Source organism: Antennarius striatus, chromosome 7 (genome assembly GCF_040054535.1).
Source record: "Antennarius striatus isolate MH-2024 chromosome 7, ASM4005453v1, whole genome shotgun sequence".
NCBI classification, from domain to species: domain Eukaryota; kingdom Metazoa; phylum Chordata; class Actinopteri; order Lophiiformes; family Antennariidae; genus Antennarius; species Antennarius striatus.
In genome coordinates, this window is record NC_090782.1 from 20751498 (window position 1) to 20769795 (window position 18298).

The following is an 18298-nucleotide window of genomic DNA, read 5'->3' on the forward strand; positions in this document are numbered from 1 at the left end:
AGAAGTCAGCAAACTGCCTGCTTGCTTGTCACAGTCGTCGCGGAACGAAACGCCGAGAAAGGCCGGAGTTCTATTCCAGCTCTTGTATCTTAGGTGGAAAAATTAGCGCAAACCGTAGCCGACATGTCGAAGAACACTGTGTCCGGTGCCCGCTTCAGGCGAGTAGACGTGGACGAGTACGACGAGAACAAATTTGTAGACGAGGAAGACGGAGGAGAAAACCAGCTGGGTCCTGACGAGGCAGAGGTGGACTCCCTTATCAGACAATATCCTTTCATGATTAGCTAGCTCATCAAGTTAGCTGGAATATGTGTGTGTATTCGGGGCTACTTTTGATCGTCATGCTTCCTCTACATACATGTACTGCTGCTGTGTGATTGGGCGTTTTGTATGTAGGCCAGTGGCTGCCCAGACTTGCCTGACAGCCACACCCAGGGATTTCTAGCCCACGATAGAACAGGTTCTTGTTGTCCAGAACCAAAAGCTTGTGCACGTTTGTATTCCTTAAAATTAGCTGTTTGGATATACTTTCATATTTTATGCTGGTTCTGTTGGATATCGTAGTAAGATATTGCAGAAGCAGAGGTTTAGCTGACGACTTGATAACTGTTGTCTTTGGTACAGGAAGTGCATTACAACAACAGGTAGGTTTGGATGTAGGTGTCTTTAATTAAAGCCGGTTTGTGTTGAGGAACGTCTGTGCTTGTTTTTCTGTTCTAGTGGCCTTATAAGGTATGGAAGTGATCCACTTCCGCGTTGGATAGAAGTCACCACCCACCTCACGTTGCACTGGAGAATTGAAAGAGAGGTTGACTTTATGTCTATATAAGACTCAAAGTATGATCACAGAAACAATACAGCCAGGAGCAGTGGATGCAGTTGTACAAGCATTAGGAAAATAAATTCTGTGTGTTGACATGTAGCTATTGATTCAAGACAAACGTTGAAAAATATTTACTTAACCATCCTAATGGCTGTGCTTGTTTAAATCACTTTGTTGCAGGTTGACATGATGCTCTTTACGTTTAAATGCATGTACAAAAACCCACCACAACCCCCCCCCCCCACCCCCCCGGACTGTGAGAGAATCTCACAGATTTGCACAGATACACACCCCTACACCACATCTAATCACACATCTGAGATTGTAGTGATGGCCGGTCACTGTTTTTTAATAACATATTTGGATTTGTGACCATTCTTGTGATTTGGAAGTTGTATTCTTAACCGTCCCTGCACAGGACATCTCATGGAGGCATTGCAGGCTGTTCTGAAGAACCCACCGATTAACACAAAGAACCAGAATGTAAAGGTGGGTTTGATTTTACAACCATGACGGCTCCATCAACAATTGTTGAATGATGAAATTACTAATTCTATTTGTTGGAGGTTGTCCTCTAGAAACACGCAGTGGAGATATTGAGATGTTTGACGTATAGAGGTTTGGTGGCGTTTTACATCTCTTTTAACGTGGTGATTTCTGCATATGTTGATGCATTTGGTTGAAACTTCAGCTCTAACAACGGGGCAGATTAGGTCAGAAATATGTTTTGCAACTTCTACTGATCTTCCTTTTTGTTTTTATTCACATTTATCAGAAAACTTCCATCCATCGATCCAAAAGGGCATCAGTTCAGGTCAAGCCTACACCGTCTCTCTTGTCTACATGTCCCTTTTCTTTTCAGGATCGTGCAGAGGCTTTGGTGCTGAAGGTTCTTAGTAGCTTTAAGAGCAGTGATATTGAGAAAGCTGTGCAGTCCTTGGACGGGAACGGTGTGGACCTGCTGATGAAATACATCTACAAAGGCTTCGAGAGGCCATCGGAAAACAGCAGCGCTGTGCTGCTGCAGTGGCATGAAAAGGTAAATGTTCACGCTCTAATATGAATATAGGGTTACATCGGAATGCAAGTACAACCCAAACAATTTTGAAGCCATTCTCTTCTCTCTGTGTCTCCAGGCTCTGGCTGCTGGAGGTGTAGGTTGCATCGTCAGGGTACTAACAGCGAGGAAGACGGTATAAAAGAGAAACGGGGCATCGGCTCATATCACATCAGATACACGAGGACTCCATCTGTACTGTACCAGTCATAGAATCTAACAGAGAGCATAGGAACCAAGAGGAACAACAGATTTTTAACCCAACCTTCAAGGCAAGACTAAAAAAAACAAGAAAAAAGAATCAGGGTTAAAAGTAGTTTTCTTTTTTTCCTCCTATGCAAAGCCTGCTTGATTCCTCACAGGGTGATACATATAACATCACACCCAATGTGTCTGTGTGGTTTCCATGATTTATTAACAGCCCCCACCCCCACACCACCCCTAGTCATTCCAGTACAGTATGCATTCATTCAGCATCCCTGTAAACACACATTTGTTTTCTGACACCACCCTCTAATCTTTGCTTTTGACTGGATCACCTGACTTCTCCTTGGCCATGAGGAGACCCCCCTCCCACCAGCAATTTGTCACCACAGCGGTCGTGACTCCTGATTCCATCCTGTGTTTCTCCCAGGCTTACTGGAGCGTTTGTTGCTCCAACAACAGCAGAGAGTTCCCGGTGAAATAAAAGCCCGATTCTGTCAGTTAATCCTCTCATTGCTTCTGGATGCAACACTTTAGCATCGGGGGCCTCCTGAAAAGCACAGTCACAGATGGAGGGTGGTGGATTTACCCACGGGGTCACCATGCACTCAGAGGAGTTGGTGGGGAGTGGCTGGTGCTGCCCCAGTTGAGGATTATTACCCACGATACATCTCCATCAGCGCTCTTATTAATCCCATTTTCCCACTCCTCCCAGCCTGACATCTCGGAGAAAAAAATATCTCTGAAACGGTTTTGCTAACGCCATGTCGTAATGATTTTTGCCTCGAGGTTAAATCTCTTCTAAGTTTAAATTTAAAAGCAGAGCTTAAAGGGTTGAAGATATCTGAAAATTTAAATTGACAGATACCCGTGTGATTTAAATATATGTATATATATATATGCATGAGCCCACTTGAGAATTTAAAATATGTTCTCGAGGAAATCATACCCGTCTTTTGTTTGTGTCTTTTAGAAAATAGATTTTTTTTTTTTGTGCTAAAAAATTTGTGCTCACTTCCTTATGTGTTGCCGTCAGGCAGCGGAACAATCATGCTGTCACTTCATAAACTTTTATTTTCCATTTATTTCACAGGACAAGGAGGAAAACTGGAAATCTTTTTTTTTTTTTCTCACCAGGTAGATTGTGTCTGTTGCCAAATGATTTATTTTACTGTCATGGAAATGAAACATCGTACATCGATTTAGTCACCGTTGTGTGTTAGAGAAATATTTTAACAGCAAAGCGGTGAAGTTTAACAAACACCATAAAAAATAAAGTGTGTTGTTCATGAACTTGCTTGTGTTGGGAATAAGCAGCGCTAAACTTCATGTGGACAGAATGTTTGGTTCCTGCTCATTTCCAAACAGAAGAACTCAAGACATTTCAATAAATCAAAGTCATCACTGTTGTTTCATCTGCAAAGTTGTCACCAGTTGCTGTTTAAACATGTTTCATGTTTAAATACCGTCATCAGAGGTGATGCAGCCAGACATTAGATTCTTCTTTCTAATGCAGTAACGTTTCACTGGTTTTACATGAAAATCAAAGAAAGCTGTGGTTTCTTCCGCTTCATGTATTCTAGCCTGAAATAAGACGAGAGCATACCAAACTGATGTACACACTGCCTTACTCGATGTTCCTTTTTTTATGTTTGTGCTTTTTTTTTTGACAAAAAAAATAAAAAGGTGTGAATGCAGATTGTTGGAAAAAGTTTTCATTTCTATTTTGCAAGTACATTTGGAAATGATAGTACTGTACTGGTATTTAGTTGAGCGTAGCGCCCTCTCCTGGTGGCTGAGGATATTTGACAATTGTATCGCTGAAAAAGATTTTTATGTTGCAGACATGCTTCAGTTCATTGTATATTCATTCATTACATTTTTATTACAAAATGGATAAGTACATTATGGCAATGCATTATGACAAAAGACATATGTACACGTCATAAAAATAAAATACATCTTGGTATCAACTGAGCAGTATAGCACACTGATGATGTCATCAGCGCGATGATTGGATAGGATCTCTACAAGCTGGACTTCTGTGTTACGATAGGCTGCTACTTGAGGATGTAGAATATGTAAGAGTCAAGTATTAAAACACCAAAATGAGCACCGTATGTGAACACGACACATCTGACAACACGAGGACTAAACGCGTGAGGGAACGGCCCATTTTTTCTTCTCATTCAAGCACTTCCCAATAAGTTAATAAAAGATGTAAATAAATGCCCGGCTGTGGCTGCTTTCCAAGACGCCGGCGGACGCTTTGGTTTCAAGGAGGAAAATTTTGTTGATCTCATAAATATTTGAAGGGGCAAGTGAAAAAAAACAAAACAATGCAACATATCAGAACATTTCACAGAAATTGTCTACAGAGACTGAGAGGAGGATTCCAGGGATTAAAGTGAACAAATAGCCAGTTTGATCCATTAATCTCTGGCAGCCTTTATTGAATCCTCTTTAAATCTGCTTCCTCGTGTCTCCAGGGCGTCAGACGCCGGCCTCTCTTCCACTCCATGTCATGTCATCTCAGTTTGTTTCCTTTCCAAATCACAACCCACTCTCGTTCATGTCAGCGGCACTCCATGAGGACACCAGTCACCGCTGCACCTTTGTCCCGCGTCATTTAAAGTGCTCTCAGTAGGGGTAGGCGGAGACGGCGATGTAGACGATGAAGGTCGTCTGGTACTCGATGCCTCCGTCCTCGCTGTAGGAGAGGGCTCGCACCTTCATGCGGTACGTGTCAGGCTCTCGTAGCGCCTGCGTGGTGAACAGCACCCCCTTCAGGTTCTCGTCCCGCAGGGCAAACGGTAACGCCACGTCCTCATCCACCGCCAGGAAGGTGGTTCGGGGGTGCATCACGCCCTCTTGCGTGTAAGCCACCAGTCGGATGAGGTCCTGGTTGGCCGCGATACCAAAGGGGAGAGACAGCAGCTTGTATTCCAGAGCGTAGGGGCTCAGGGCGCACTCAAGGTCGTTTGGAGGACAGTTCTTCAGGCAAAACCTAAAGCAGAGGCGAGATCTGTTAATAATAAAAACCACTTTTATCGTCCTTGATGTAACCTTTTAATACAGGGAAATGGATGTTTTTATTTTCAATATTGTGTTTGGAACAACTGCATACAGACCAAATGTATAACTTACAGCCCTCCTTACCTCGGAATATGTCTGAATCACATGTTGGAATCATGTACCTACAATTCATCATGATAATTAAAGGGAAATTTATCCTATTAATTTATCAATCAAATTCAAAGAGGCCACTTTGGAGCAGAATTCAGTCCATAACATCTGACATTTCCACATATTATGTCCGGTCAAACCACAGACGCATCTGTGAACTGTTTTTATTGGAACTACGGGATTACCTACTGAGAAAACAGTGAATGCAGTTTTCATTTCTCTCCAGGGGAACAGAAAGAAAATATTGAGGGCATTCATAAAAACACAGAATTCTGCCAAGGCCAACAGTCCCCTCATAAATGACGTGTGTACACACTTCAGAAAGTAGGAGACTTATGTGAATATACGTCTGTGTGTCACTGAATCACCAGCATCATCTTTCAAACGCTCAAAGTTCACTCTCTACATTAGCTGTGCGGCTTCTTTTCTTACCATCAACTGAATCCTACCTTCATTCTGTGAAAGTGAAAAAAAAATAATCGCTGCACGATTCTGTTATTCAAACCAAAATTAATTTTGTTTTGTCTTTATTTATTTATTTTTATTTTCTGCTCACAAAACTAAAATGAAATGATTTTCCTGATACACAAATGTTATGAGGATTTTAAGAACGTTGCTATGTTTTGTGAATGTTTTGGTAGATAATAGGTGATGTGTGTTCCTGCGGGGGTCACCCTGTGGCGGGGTCTCTCTGGTAGTTGGGTGGACAGGGCGTGTCGATACACTGGTAACTTCCTCTCATGTTGAAGCACATCCGGTTGGCTCCACACTGGACGTCCTGCTCCAGGCACTCGTCTATATCTATGTGAAGCAAACAGTTTTCCATTATTTAATTTATGTTCCAGTCATGATGAAGGTGTGACAAGAGGAAGAAGCTGACTGTTCTCACCTTGGCATGTCTTTCCATTGGTCATGAGGCGATACCCGGCTGGACAGAGACACCTGTGGCTCCCCGGTGTGTTCATACACTCGTGTTGACAAGCATCCCTCACCTCACACTCGTTGATGTCTGTTGATGTTGCGCACATGCACAGAAAGGAGCAGAGAAAAATCACAGAACAAGAATGAAAATGTTTAAAGCGAGTCAAAGCGACAAAACTTTCTTTTTTTCCCACTCATCTCAACCCTGCCTATCGTCCATAGTTACCAAAACAGGAGCCACCCCTGGACTCAAACCCTTGCTGACAAGCGAGGACGCCCTGCTGAGAGGAACCCACGGGGGCTTCCCTGCGTGTCCGGCTCCTGTAGCGCCCCCCTGTGGTGGCTGAGTAGGAATGGAAGCTCTGAGAGGCCATGTTGTGATACAGTCTCTGGTAGGGGCTGCGCTCAGGAGAGTTCTGTGATGTCTGGTAGCCGTATGAGTAACTTTCGTAGTTGGGGAGGCGTTCGAGACCGGCACACGATTTGCCATCCCCCAGCAGATGACGCCCCGGCGGGCAGGTGCACTTGAAGCTCCCAGGAGTGTTGACGCATTGGTCGGCACAGGGCTTCGGTAGCCGCTCACACTCATTTATGTCTGCCCTCAGCACAAAGAAAGACCAGCGCCAGAAAAAGACAGCAGAGTAGGAAGATATGAAAGTGGGAAGGAGGGGAAAAAAGTGCAAAAATAATGGAGAGATGGAAAAAGGTGATGGATGAGAAGAACAATGAACGGATGAAGTGGATGACAAAGAAGGGGGGGAAAAAAGTATATGTCAATTACCCCACTGTCAAACAATACATTACCATGTCCTTGAGACAGAAATGTATTGAGACTTTAGATTTATTGATGTAGTTTGAACCCCTTAGAAATAGAAATTAAAATTAATGCCTGGAGAATAATTCAAATCCAAATCTGTCTAACATTCTATGTGGGTAAATGATACCAAATATTATTCATATTTGATATCATATAAAAAAAAAATCCAATTCATTTGAGATAAGAACAGACATCAGCATACAATGTTAATGATGTCACAAGGGGAACGGTGAGTGTAGGCCATTACAAAAGCAACTTCAGGAACTAGCCAGACCCAAACACTGAGTTTCAACAGTCAGAAAAAGGAAGAGGGTGAAAGGAAATAGTAGAGTGAGGTTGTGGTGCTGGTCTTTTTTTGTTGCATGTGTCAAAGAAATACTTCTTTCAGTTTCTCTTCCTCTGTACTGTTTTCTTACCCTTCCTCTGACTCCTATCTGACAGTGTAGATAAACAACCAAGGGCTTTAGAGGACTTGATCCATGCACTGAATATTCAAGGGTCTTTTGCGCTCAACATATGAGTTAGTCAGCAGTTTTAATTGCAGCACTTTAGAGATGTGAGTACACACTGATAGGATATTAATGCCTTAACTCCATTTCAGATTCCTGTAGAGCAGAATTATACTTTGTAAAGAAAGAGAGTTGTTGAGACAAAGCAGGTCAGAAACAAGCCAGCTCATTGGGAGGTGAAAGGGGGAAGCAGTGCAAAAATGTCCACACCCTTTAATTGCTCAACATGCTTTTGCAAATATCCTCAGCTAAACAGAACTGCACACAAGCAAGTGGAAGTAGCACCCGCCTGAAAACTGTAAATAAAGCCGTTTGAATGTGCACAAAGGATGCACCTACCGAGACACGGACGTCCCACTCCCTGAGATCGGTATCCTCGTGGGCAGGTGCAGTGGTAGCTGCCTCGGGTGTTCTCACAGATCTGATTGTATCTGCATTGATGAGTTCCGTCTCGGCACTCATCGATGTCTGCAGCGGGTCGCAAAGGATAAAGGGGAAAATTATGGTGCAAAGTTTGTGCTTTTTGTGAGGGAGAAATCCTGTTGTTACTCACCTACACAGGTCCCGTTGCCCCCTTTGGTCATGCCATTGGGGCACAAGTCGATACAGGTGTAACCACCCCGTGTGTTTTTACACTGCTGATCAGAGCGACAAACCCTCTGCCTGCACTCATTGATATCTAAAGTGAGGAGAGACAGAAATTAAGATTTCAGATATAATTTTACACGAGCATGTCTGTATTCTTAAAAACACTAGAATAATACATCATATGGAGGAAATACAACTGCCTCACCGATACAGCGGCGGTTCCTGAGTTGAAACCCGGGTTCGCAGGCGCATCTGTAGCTGCCGATGGTGTTCAGACAGTGTTGGTTGCAGGGGTTGGATTCCTGACACTCGTTCACATCTGAGCAGCAAAGGTGAGCAGTCAAAATGTTTTATTTCCACTCACACTCGCAGCAGACGATCAACGACTGTACCCGTGCAGCTGAGACCGTCCACCGTTCTCCTGAAGCCACGCCCGCAACGCATGACGCATCGGTAGGAGCCAATCGTGTTCTCACAGTCCTGTCCGTCGTGGCAAACGTTCCCACCGAGGGAGCACTCGTCAATGTCTAACAACAAGGACAGAAGAGTTCAAACACTAATAATGTTAATGTGCAATAATTGAACTGCTGATGGTTGTCATCGGTGAGTCAGTGTGAGCTGGATACCCTGGCAGGTCCTGCCATCAGCTGAGATGGTGAGCCCTCGTGGACAAGAGCAGTAGTAGGTTCCCATGGCATTGTGGCAGGCATGAGAACATGGGTTCCCGACCACACACTCGTTCTCATCTGCGGAACACAATCGATTCATCAACAACGCCAATATCCTGCTACAGGCCATTCAGAGATCAATAAATACAAATTTCAAACAGTGATATAATTTTTTATAAACTTGTTATTGTCTTGAATGTTTTCCACTGATTTTCATTGAGTTACAAACTGCCTATTGTGTTGGGATGACTGTTACCTTCACAATAGGGCCCAGCAGAGACCAGACTGAACCCCTGAGGACATTGATTACTGCGATCTCCTGCAGCGAACACGTTTAGGATGAAAACATGCAAGAAAAAGATAAATGTCTGAGCAACAACAGAGAAAAAGTAAAAAAACAAACAACAACAACAGAGAAAAAGTAAATACAGTAAAACCTTGAGATACGAGTTTCATTCGTTCCGTGACTGAGCTGGTCAGTCAAAAAAACTCCAATTTTCTCCGTTTAAAGTAACTAAAATTATCTGAATTTTAATTTTGTTCAATTCCAGTTCAATTCCAGTTACCCGCCTCAAAACCTTCTAAATCATAAAAAAAAACATTTTTTTAACAAAAAACCAATAGACATACATAGTTATGTATGTAAAGTTATGTAAACAATGATAAAGAATGAAAAGAAACACAAAAGTCAGGAGAGGTGGTGTCCCAAAGTATGGCTCGTGTCTCGGATTTTCATTTATATGTCAAACAAAAATATGAACAAAGCGACGACTTGAATCTCAAAATACTAGCATGTGGAGTAGCTCATATCTCAAGGTACTACTGTAATCTAACATCCATCTCTTGCCAGCAGCTTAAACACGACTCTGACGTTCAGTCCTATTACAGGCCACTGTCCTCACCCTTGGAGATACTGGCTTGGATGCTGTATTCCAACATCTCCTCCAAGGGATGGTACTGAGCGCTGATGGCTGTGGCATGCAGCATCTCCACCAGGTAGGGCATCTTGCCCTTGGACAGGTCGTAGAGGATGGTGTGGTTCCAGGAGTAAGGCACGCTCTCCCTGTCAATGCTGAACATGCGGGTGGAGAGGGCGTACAGCTGACCCGGGCCCGTCTGGATGTAATCCTCTGTGTAGTCCTGGGTCAAACAAGTGGACATGAGAGGTAGGATTACAGCATGATGACTACATCTCAGGAAAATCATATATTCTGTGCAGCAATGGGAAAATAAATGGTTTTGTTTGTTTGCTTTGTGCAATCTGGTTTAAGTTAGGGGATAAATGTGGCACACATGTCTTTAATTCACCTTGATGCCGATGTCAGCATGTGAGGGCAGCTGCAGGATGTGTCCGTTCACAACAATGTCCAGCAACATGGCTCCATCGGAGTCCAGCCCCCTGGCGACGTGGGTCATCGTCAGGATTTCACCTACCAAGACCCGCAGACGTTTGTCAGGGTTCTGCACCATCGTTTCCACAGTTTCAGCCCACACGATGGCTGAAACGCCGAGCCGGCTACTCAGAGAGCTTTCGAGTCGTACCTGTGGCAAACTCCACCTGCGTCTCTCGCCGGAAGATGCCATCAGTCAGCGTGAAGCCATTGACAGCCTCTCCAACCTCCTGCGCTGTGGTCCAGTACACAGGGTTCAGGATGGAGATGAGCTTTCTCATTGCAGGACCTTGATAATAAAGGAAGAAGGAGAGTGGATCATTTGTGAAGACATTTACCGAGTAGGTTCAACCTAGCTGCGCTATATGCATGGAGGAAGCTCCTCTATGGTGCGGTGGGGAACTGACCTAATGTCCTTGGTACATTCGTTATAGTAGCCTTGATGATTCTGTTTCCAGTCTTGCTCTCTATGATGGTAGCATTAAGGATGGAGATGCCAAAGTCAATATCGTTGATGTTCCCTATTATGCTCCCACGGGCCGTCTGGGGCCCACCTGACAAAGAAAGAGAAGGACTTTCAAAAATTCTGCAAAAGCTCCACGATATTCTTCACTTACATATAATAAAAAGATGGCTTACCCGGACAGGCCTGAGTGTGACACCGGGACAACTGGGAAGAGTCTCCTGGACACGGCCGGCCACCGTTGCTATGAGATGGGCTATTGCAGAGACGGATACGCGTCCTCTCTCCGCCCCCACAGGAAGCAGAGCACTCACCCCACGGCTGCCATGAACCCCAGTTACCATCGACTGCAAAGACGCACGTAAAGACATGAAAAAATACATTAAAAACAATAACTCATAACTATTCAATCAGAGCATTTATTTCACTCGAGTTTGTGCTCTTAACTTAGCTGACCCCTGACCCCTGTCTTCACATGCTGACTCACCAGGACAGTTGGCTGTGCTGCATCTCTGTATCTGTGTGTCTGCGCCTGCGCATGCTCTCCCGCCATTGGCCGGTCTGGGGTTGTCACATGTCCTGTAGCGCCTCATCTGACCTCCGTTGCACGTCTTGCTGCAGCTGCCCCAGCTACTCCATGGAGCCCAGTTACCATTAACTAAAAAAAAATGCAATGTTAAGAAAGACATTATAACAATAATAAAATAGATGTTATATACTGTAATCCCATGTAGAAGTAACTACTGCAAGTAAGTTATAACGACTCACCGGGGCAGGGGTCGCTGTTACAGAAGTCGATGTGCACGTCGTTTCCTTCGCACTGCCTTCCACCGTGTTGCGGGGCGGGGCTGCCACAGAGGCGTGTCCTGTGTCTCGTGCCACCTCCACAGGAAACACTGCAGGCCCCCCAGGTCACCCACGATGACCACTTCCCATCCACTGAAGACGAAGAAGAAGACGGAGAAGCATTAGGCATTACTTCGCAACACTGCAACCTAATGTCTAGCAGTGACTCCGCTGAAGGAGCAGATACACACTAAAATCTCTTACGGTCTCATTTGATCATAAGATACGACCTCTGCACGCTCACCGGGACAAGATCTCTCCTTGCACACTTGTGTTTGAGTGTCTGAGCCTTTGCACTGCAGGCCTTCAAATGCTGGTGGAGGATTGTTGCAGAGCCGGATTCTGGACTGCATTCCCTTACCACAAGTCTCACTGCAGGGGCTCCAGGGCAGCCAGGACCCCCAGTTACCCGCAACTACAGGGGTGAAAACAGACATACAAACAGGCCTCCAGTCACATTCAGACCCATCTGTGGAAACTTTCTGCATTTGTCTGAGGTTGCATGTTTCTACTCAACCCACATGTATGTGTGTGTATTTGTTCCATCACCTGGACAGGGTCTGACGCTGCACATGATGACCTCTGCTGCCTTTCCTTCACACGGCCTCCCTCCGTGCTGAGCTGGAGGGTTACTGCACGTCCGGATCCTGGTTCTGTTGCCCTGACCACAGGTACGTGAGCACTCCTCCCAGACAGACCACTCTGACCAGTTACCATCCACTGCAGAAGGACAGAGGTAAAAGTTTCTTCATGTCTTGCAATGTCCAGTCCAGAGCAAATGTGTTGAATTGCTCTGCACCTCACCTGGACAGGGCTTTCCCTTACAGTCACGTGTTTCTGTGTTTGATCCAACGCAGTGTCGTCCACCGTTGGCGGGGAGAGGATTGTTGCACTGTCTCAGTCTCTTTTGGGAGCCAACACCACAAGACACACTGCAAGAAGCCCATTCTGCCCACTCTGAGTAGCCCCCATGAACTGGAAAACAAAGGAATCCACAATACAGCGAGTCTTTAGCCAATTGTGGTTAAGTGGTTGTTCTTTTTTAACTGAAGACAAAACAAAACTCACCCCGTACAGTAAGCGGGACCCTGACAAACACCGACCCAAGCAGGTTTCTGGCCACGCATTCATATTCAGCCGTGTCCTCCTTCTGGGCACTGCTGATCCTCAGGGAACCATTGGACAGACTGGAGAAGTGGTCGTTACCCAGCAGAGGGACCCCCTGGCGAGACCACTCTATCATAGGGGTGGGCTCACCCTCTGCCTGACAGCTGAGCACAACCGTGGTGCCAGCATCCACCACCGTCTCCGCCGGTTCCAAGGTGATGGTGGGTGCGCCTGGAGGAAGGGTGGACCCACATTTAAAAGATAATCACACTGATAAAAATAATGCCTGACGATTACTGAAATACACTTTTAGATTTTAAATTTAATAATGAAGATTGTGCAAAAAGACAGACAGACAGAAGATAGTGACTCACTGTGAAGGGTGAGCGTGACAGTCCTCTCCATCACCCCGGCATCATTTGTTGCCACACAAATGTAGTTTCCTGCATCCTCACTCTAATAAAAATCCAATTAAAACCTTTCAGTTCGTTACGATCACAAGTAAAGAATTCCAAAACTGTTTAATACCAGTATGAAAAATACGACCGGAGCACTTTTAGTAACATAATGACGGACAAGGTGAAGCATAATACGTCATGTTTTCCTACCACCGTGCCGTAGATGGCCAGAGAGCCGTTGTCCAGCTGACGGATGCGTTTGCTGATCTGGATGTTGACTCCGTTTTTGCTCCACTGGATGGTGGGCAGGGGGTCTCCCCGAACCTCGCAGTTCAGGATGGCATTACCCCCCAGAGGCTCAATGCGGTTGGAATGAATGTCCCCATCAATGATAGGAGGCTCTTCATATAGAGGAACACACATTTATATCACGATCACATCATGTATAAACACTTACAACTATATGATAGTTCATTATAAACTCTGTCTTACATGGAAGGTAAAATGAATTTTACCTTTGACGTAAACAAAGCCCAGAGACTTGATGCTTCCCACGCTGTTTTCTGCCACACAGGTGTAGGTGCCCGAGTCGTCTTTGCTCACTCTCTCTATCACCAGCTCGCCGCGACCGTTCATACGATCATAATGCACTGAATTAAAAAAACACGGGACAACAGATTAAAGAAACAAACGACAAACTGTTTTCCTAATCAACGGGGATCTTTCCTCGTACCTGGGATGATGTTGTTGTTGAACGCCCAGGTGATTGAGGGCGGAGGGATGCCGCTGACCCCGCACGCCATCAGGAGGCGGTCTCCTTTGTTGAGCGCCACGTCACCGAGCAGCTCAGTGAACGCAGGGTGAGTGTGGACAGACAGGGTCACAACCCGACTGTCCTGTCCAACTATATTTGTGGCTACGCAGGTGTAACTTCCTGCATCTTCAGGCTGACGCGGATGAGAAAAAAAGCAGAAAAAAATGAAATAAATGTAATCTGTTACTGTTTCTGTACTTCTTTTATTTCCCTTACCTGAGCGATGTCTACCACCAGCTCTCCAGAGGGGAGGATTGTGTACTCCCCAGTGCTTTCAGTGATGGGATCACCATCTTTCTCCCAGGACAGGGTGGGCTGAGGGACCCCCTCTGCCACACACACCAGCTGAGCTTGAGTGTTTTCCACCACCGCTACCTCCTGCTCTCCACCACGTATCGAAGGTGGAACTGCAAAGGCAAGGTGTTTCATGTCTCAATCCCATAATGACTTTACAACATTAGTCTGTTATGATCTAGCTGATACGTACTCTGTACAGTGAGGCTCATCTGGAGGCTAACGGTGCCTGCTACGTTGGCTGCAGTGCAAGTGTATCGTCCGGTATCACTCGGCTGGATGAAGGCGATCTGCAAGGATCCTGAACTGAGCACCCGCTGGCGCACAGACTCGCTGAGCGACTGCCCGTCTTTGTGCCACATGACGGAAGGGGTGGGGGAACCGTCGGCCTGGCATTGTAGCGTGACAGAGGAGTCCACGGGCGCCAGGTACGTTTGTGTCTCCGAGCTGATCGTAGGAGGGACTGCAGGATGAATATAGAAAAATGTGGAAATGCATAATTTGACCAAAAAAACCTGCTGTGACTTGATTTACGGTCCTACCTTGTACTCTGAGTTTGGTTTTTCCCAGTGCGGTGCCTGCAGGGTTTTGAGCCACACATATGTATGTCCCAGAGTCCGACGCAGAAGCCTTAGTGATCTGGAGACCTCCATTCGGCAGCACCGTGAAACTCCCACCTAGTATGAAGCGATACACGTGATGAAGAACACGGAACGGATCACTGATTACTTTACTGACACACACACATCAGCAGGGTAAGTTACCTGAGGTTGGGATGTTGATGCCCTCCTTCTGCCAGGTGATGGTGGGTATGGGGGAACCTGTGGCCCTACAGGGCAGAGTGATGGGGTTATTCAGGATCACATCCAGGGTGGACGGATGAGACTGGATCACCGGAAGTTCTGAGGAGAGGTTTGGGAAAACAGTGATGTACAGATAGATTAGAATATAAAGAATAAAGATATAGCTTATGGGTAAGCACAGCAAGTAACCCTAACACACATCTAACATCTACAGTGCTTTATAAATAAATTTGATTTAATTTGATGTAAGTCAATCAAACAGGATTCAATATTCGTGAATGTGCACAAGGATTAACAAACTTATGTTTAATTTTCTATATAAATGAACAGATTTCTCCTGATCATTGATGTTGTTCTTACCCTGCACTGTGAGCTGCACATGGCGGTGGGTGGAGCCTGCAGCATTCCTGGCGGTGCATGAATAGCGTCCTGCATGACTGAGCTCAGCTGAGGTGATTTCTACTGGACCTGTGCACAAATCATCACATCAAATAAACACAGTTAAAAAACTTTAAATTGATAACAATTAACATTTACAATATTCTCTGTAATTGTTTTTGAAGCAGCTCAACACCTCAGTGAGTGTAATCTTTACTGTGGGATAATATTAATACAAATCAAATACATAAATATGCAACATCTGAATCACTGTTGAATTAATGGGATGATTCTGACCTGTGGGTAAGATGCTGTAACCCTGTCCCGCTTTGAGAAGCTTCACTCCATCTTTGCTCCAGTGGATTGTGGGTTCTGGTACTCCAGATGCAGTACAAGCAATGACCACCGGGGACAGTCTGGTCACGGTTATTTCTGTCGGTGCATCTGCTATTGATGGAGGAACTATTGGGACACAAGTAAGCACGTAAGAACATGTCAGGAAAATGTAGATCATAATGGATGTTTGTTGCAGATACAATTGATTATAACTTCAAGTAATATCTTTTGCTGTGATACAAACCATGCACAGTAAGGTTGATGGATCTGGAGTCTTGCCCTGCCTCATTAAAGACAATACATTCATACACAGCTGTGTCTTCCACTGTGGGGGCAATAACCACCAGAGAGCCTGATGAGAGTAATCTAGAAATAACAAAAAGAAAAAAAAAAAGTAACTAGCAGTTCGTGCTGCAGAAATGGCAAAATGATAAACACTTTTTTTAAAATGCTTATTTTGCAACAAATTGTTCATGAAAAAAATCTCATTTGAGAAGGTACAGCACTGGTTCTATCTTTCTATTTTTACACTTAAATGAGAGAACAGAGAGGGAGAAAACCTGGATCAACCTGTACATATTCTGATTCTGGTCAGTGTTGATGCCGCGACCATTTTTCCTCCAGCTGACGGTGGGTTTGGGTATGCCGGTTGCCTCGCAAGACAAGGTGGTCTGAACATTGACCGTAACCGTCATGCTGGTGCGACCGTCAGTGATGGATGGAGGGACTAAGAGAGGAGAACCTTAAAATTACTGGATGCCTGCATTTGTGGATGGTTAAGACATGCATAAGACCTACATTGTCACCCACCATATACTTGTAGATCCACTCTCTTGCGTTGTGTCCCAGCCTGATTTGTTGCCATGCACAGGTATCGCCCGGTGTCTGTCACTTGAGCAGAGTGGATGTGTAATGACCCATCCTCTGCAAATGTGTATCTACATGCATTTGTACAAACTGGGTGAGGTCCAGCATTAAAAAAAGGCCAATACTTTAATATCTACATGTGTAGGGGTAATATCATAGAAAGTCAGTAGAAAAGCATCATTAAAATGTATAATCTGGACCTACCTGGGGTTGTTTCCAGCCAGTATGGCGCCGTGTTTCCTCCAGGTCACACGAGGTGGCGGCACTCCACTTGCAATACACTCAAGCACTGCTGGCTTGTTGATTTGCACTGAAACTGCCTGGGAGCTTTCCTTGATCGTCGGGGCCACTGAGGACGGATTTTCTTTTCAATAAGTTGTCGCCATTCAGATGTGCGATTACCATTGATAATAATGACCGTATACCATTCACAGTCAGGTTGAATTGTCGTGTGGTCATGCCAGCGATGTTGGTGGCCACACAGGTGTACTGGGCTTTGTCGCCAAGCTCAGCCATGTTGATCTGTAAGTAGCGACCGCCGGATAGAACGCGCACACGGGCAGAAGGCTATGCAAAAGTAAACAGTCATTTGTGAGTACATTTTAGTCATTTGTGAGTATATATGTTTTGTGGATCGCTTGTTAGTGTTTCATCTTGATTCTGACCTGCAGAGGTTGGCCATCTTTAAGCCAGGTCAGGGTTGGAGGAGGAACGGCATCGGACTTGCACTCCAGAGTCACCTGTCTGTTCTGCAGCACCGACACATCCTGAGGAATGTTCTCCCCCGCAATGTTGGGAGGAACTGACACAGCACAGGCAGATGTGGATTTAAACTCACTCTCTCATCACCTTTTTGTTAACTGTATGTACAAGCTTGGCAGAAGAATTTTTAAAAAGATGAAACTAAAAACAAAGTTGACTCAGCTATCCTTCTTTTTTGTTTGTGCCATACAATTTTCCCACAGTATCATGTACGTTGGCTATAACACGTATTACACATTCATGTTACCCACCGTGCACTCGAACCAGGAACTCCTTGTCATCGTCTCCTGCTGGACTATTGGCTAAGCAAGTGTACCTGCCTGTGTCCTCCAGCTGAGAGCAGGTGAGGCAAGAAAAAGTGGGATTAAGTATGAAAACATAGGAAAAGATCAACAATTATGACTTTTATGCCACACATAAAGGAACAAGGAATCTATCGATGCGTCAGTAACCTGTGCCGATGCTGCACGGAGCACCTCTCCTCCACGCAGGAGGCGCAGGCTGTCTGTCTGTGGGAGGGGGCGACCATCTTTCATCCAGGTCAAAGAGGGTGTAGGGATACCCGACACCTCACAATGAAGCTCCAGGACATTATTGACCACGACTGAAACTTCTGCCGGTGCATCCGAGTTCTTGATGTGAGGAGGGTCTAACAAAAGCAGACAAACAAAATATTTTTTCTTTTCCCATCCTCTAGCCGGAGAAGCTCGAGCTATCCTCTAGGACTCACCCAGCACTCTCAGGTTGAAATGGCGGTGAGCTTGACCTGCGGTATTGTTAGCCACGCAAGTGTAGCGTCCAGTGTCATTAACCTGGGCCAGGGTGATTTGCATAGTCGTATTCAAGTTGAGGAATTTCAAGTGGTGGTCAGGAATTAGATTTACTCCGTCTTTGAGCCAAGAGACAGTCGGGGTCGGAGTCCCGTCAGCGACACACAGCAAAGATGCCATTTTTCCTCGGATTACAGTCACATCCGCTGTGCTCCCGGCTCCATCCAATCCAGGAGGGACTGCAGACAGCCATAAAAGACAAAACAGATTATTATTCATTTCTAAACTGTAATTTT

General features: G+C 45.2%; 2 protein-coding genes across 3 annotated transcripts in view; one reads left to right on the forward strand and one right to left on the reverse strand.

Annotated features, from left to right (window-relative positions):
• Positions 1-3783, forward strand: arpc5b (actin related protein 2/3 complex, subunit 5B). Of its 2 annotated transcripts, XM_068318636.1 has the most exons (4): positions 1-266; positions 1231-1312; positions 1686-1862; positions 1960-3783. In XM_068318636.1, the coding sequence occupies exons 1-4, from the start codon at positions 124-126 to the stop codon at positions 2020-2022; spliced, it is 465 nt and encodes a 154-aa protein (XP_068174737.1). In that variant the 5' UTR covers positions 1-123; the 3' UTR covers positions 2023-3783. The 2 variants fall into 2 exon arrangements, with proteins under 2 accessions (XP_068174737.1, XP_068174735.1); XM_068318634.1 differs by lacking the exon at positions 1-266 and having other exon boundaries at positions 1144-1312; positions 1599-1862.
• Positions 3784-4520: 737 nt separating this feature from the next.
• hmcn1 (hemicentin 1) overlaps positions 4521-18298 on the reverse strand; it is a 62330-nt gene continuing 48552 nt past the window's right edge. The window contains exons 68-107 of the mRNA XM_068318633.1: positions 17963-18241; positions 17685-17881; positions 17484-17565; positions 17136-17272; positions 16896-17037; positions 16675-16819; positions 16414-16541; positions 16174-16330; positions 15848-15969; positions 15565-15729; positions 15250-15357; positions 14851-14988; positions 14629-14763; positions 14280-14549; positions 14009-14199; positions 13712-13925; positions 13494-13628; positions 13189-13379; positions 12955-13036; positions 12542-12811; positions 12278-12448; positions 12023-12193; positions 11718-11888; positions 11396-11566; positions 11115-11285; positions 10804-10974; positions 10572-10718; positions 10316-10453; positions 10082-10203; positions 9676-9913; positions 9030-9092; positions 8732-8851; positions 8498-8632; positions 8311-8424; positions 8071-8196; positions 7857-7985; positions 6418-6786; positions 6160-6279; positions 5945-6071; positions 4521-5091 (exon numbers count right to left, since the gene is read on the reverse strand). Of these exons, the coding sequence (XP_068174734.1) occupies positions 4725-5091; positions 5945-6071; positions 6160-6279; positions 6418-6786; positions 7857-7985; positions 8071-8196; positions 8311-8424; positions 8498-8632; positions 8732-8851; positions 9030-9092; positions 9676-9913; positions 10082-10203; positions 10316-10453; positions 10572-10718; positions 10804-10974; positions 11115-11285; positions 11396-11566; positions 11718-11888; positions 12023-12193; positions 12278-12448; positions 12542-12811; positions 12955-13036; positions 13189-13379; positions 13494-13628; positions 13712-13925; positions 14009-14199; positions 14280-14549; positions 14629-14763; positions 14851-14988; positions 15250-15357; positions 15565-15729; positions 15848-15969; positions 16174-16330; positions 16414-16541; positions 16675-16819; positions 16896-17037; positions 17136-17272; positions 17484-17565; positions 17685-17881; positions 17963-18241 (6629 nt within the window). The 3' untranslated portion in view covers positions 4521-4724. The remainder of the gene's footprint in view (positions 5092-5944; positions 6072-6159; positions 6280-6417; positions 6787-7856; positions 7986-8070; positions 8197-8310; positions 8425-8497; positions 8633-8731; positions 8852-9029; positions 9093-9675; positions 9914-10081; positions 10204-10315; positions 10454-10571; positions 10719-10803; positions 10975-11114; positions 11286-11395; positions 11567-11717; positions 11889-12022; positions 12194-12277; positions 12449-12541; positions 12812-12954; positions 13037-13188; positions 13380-13493; positions 13629-13711; positions 13926-14008; positions 14200-14279; positions 14550-14628; positions 14764-14850; positions 14989-15249; positions 15358-15564; positions 15730-15847; positions 15970-16173; positions 16331-16413; positions 16542-16674; positions 16820-16895; positions 17038-17135; positions 17273-17483; positions 17566-17684; positions 17882-17962; positions 18242-18298) is intronic.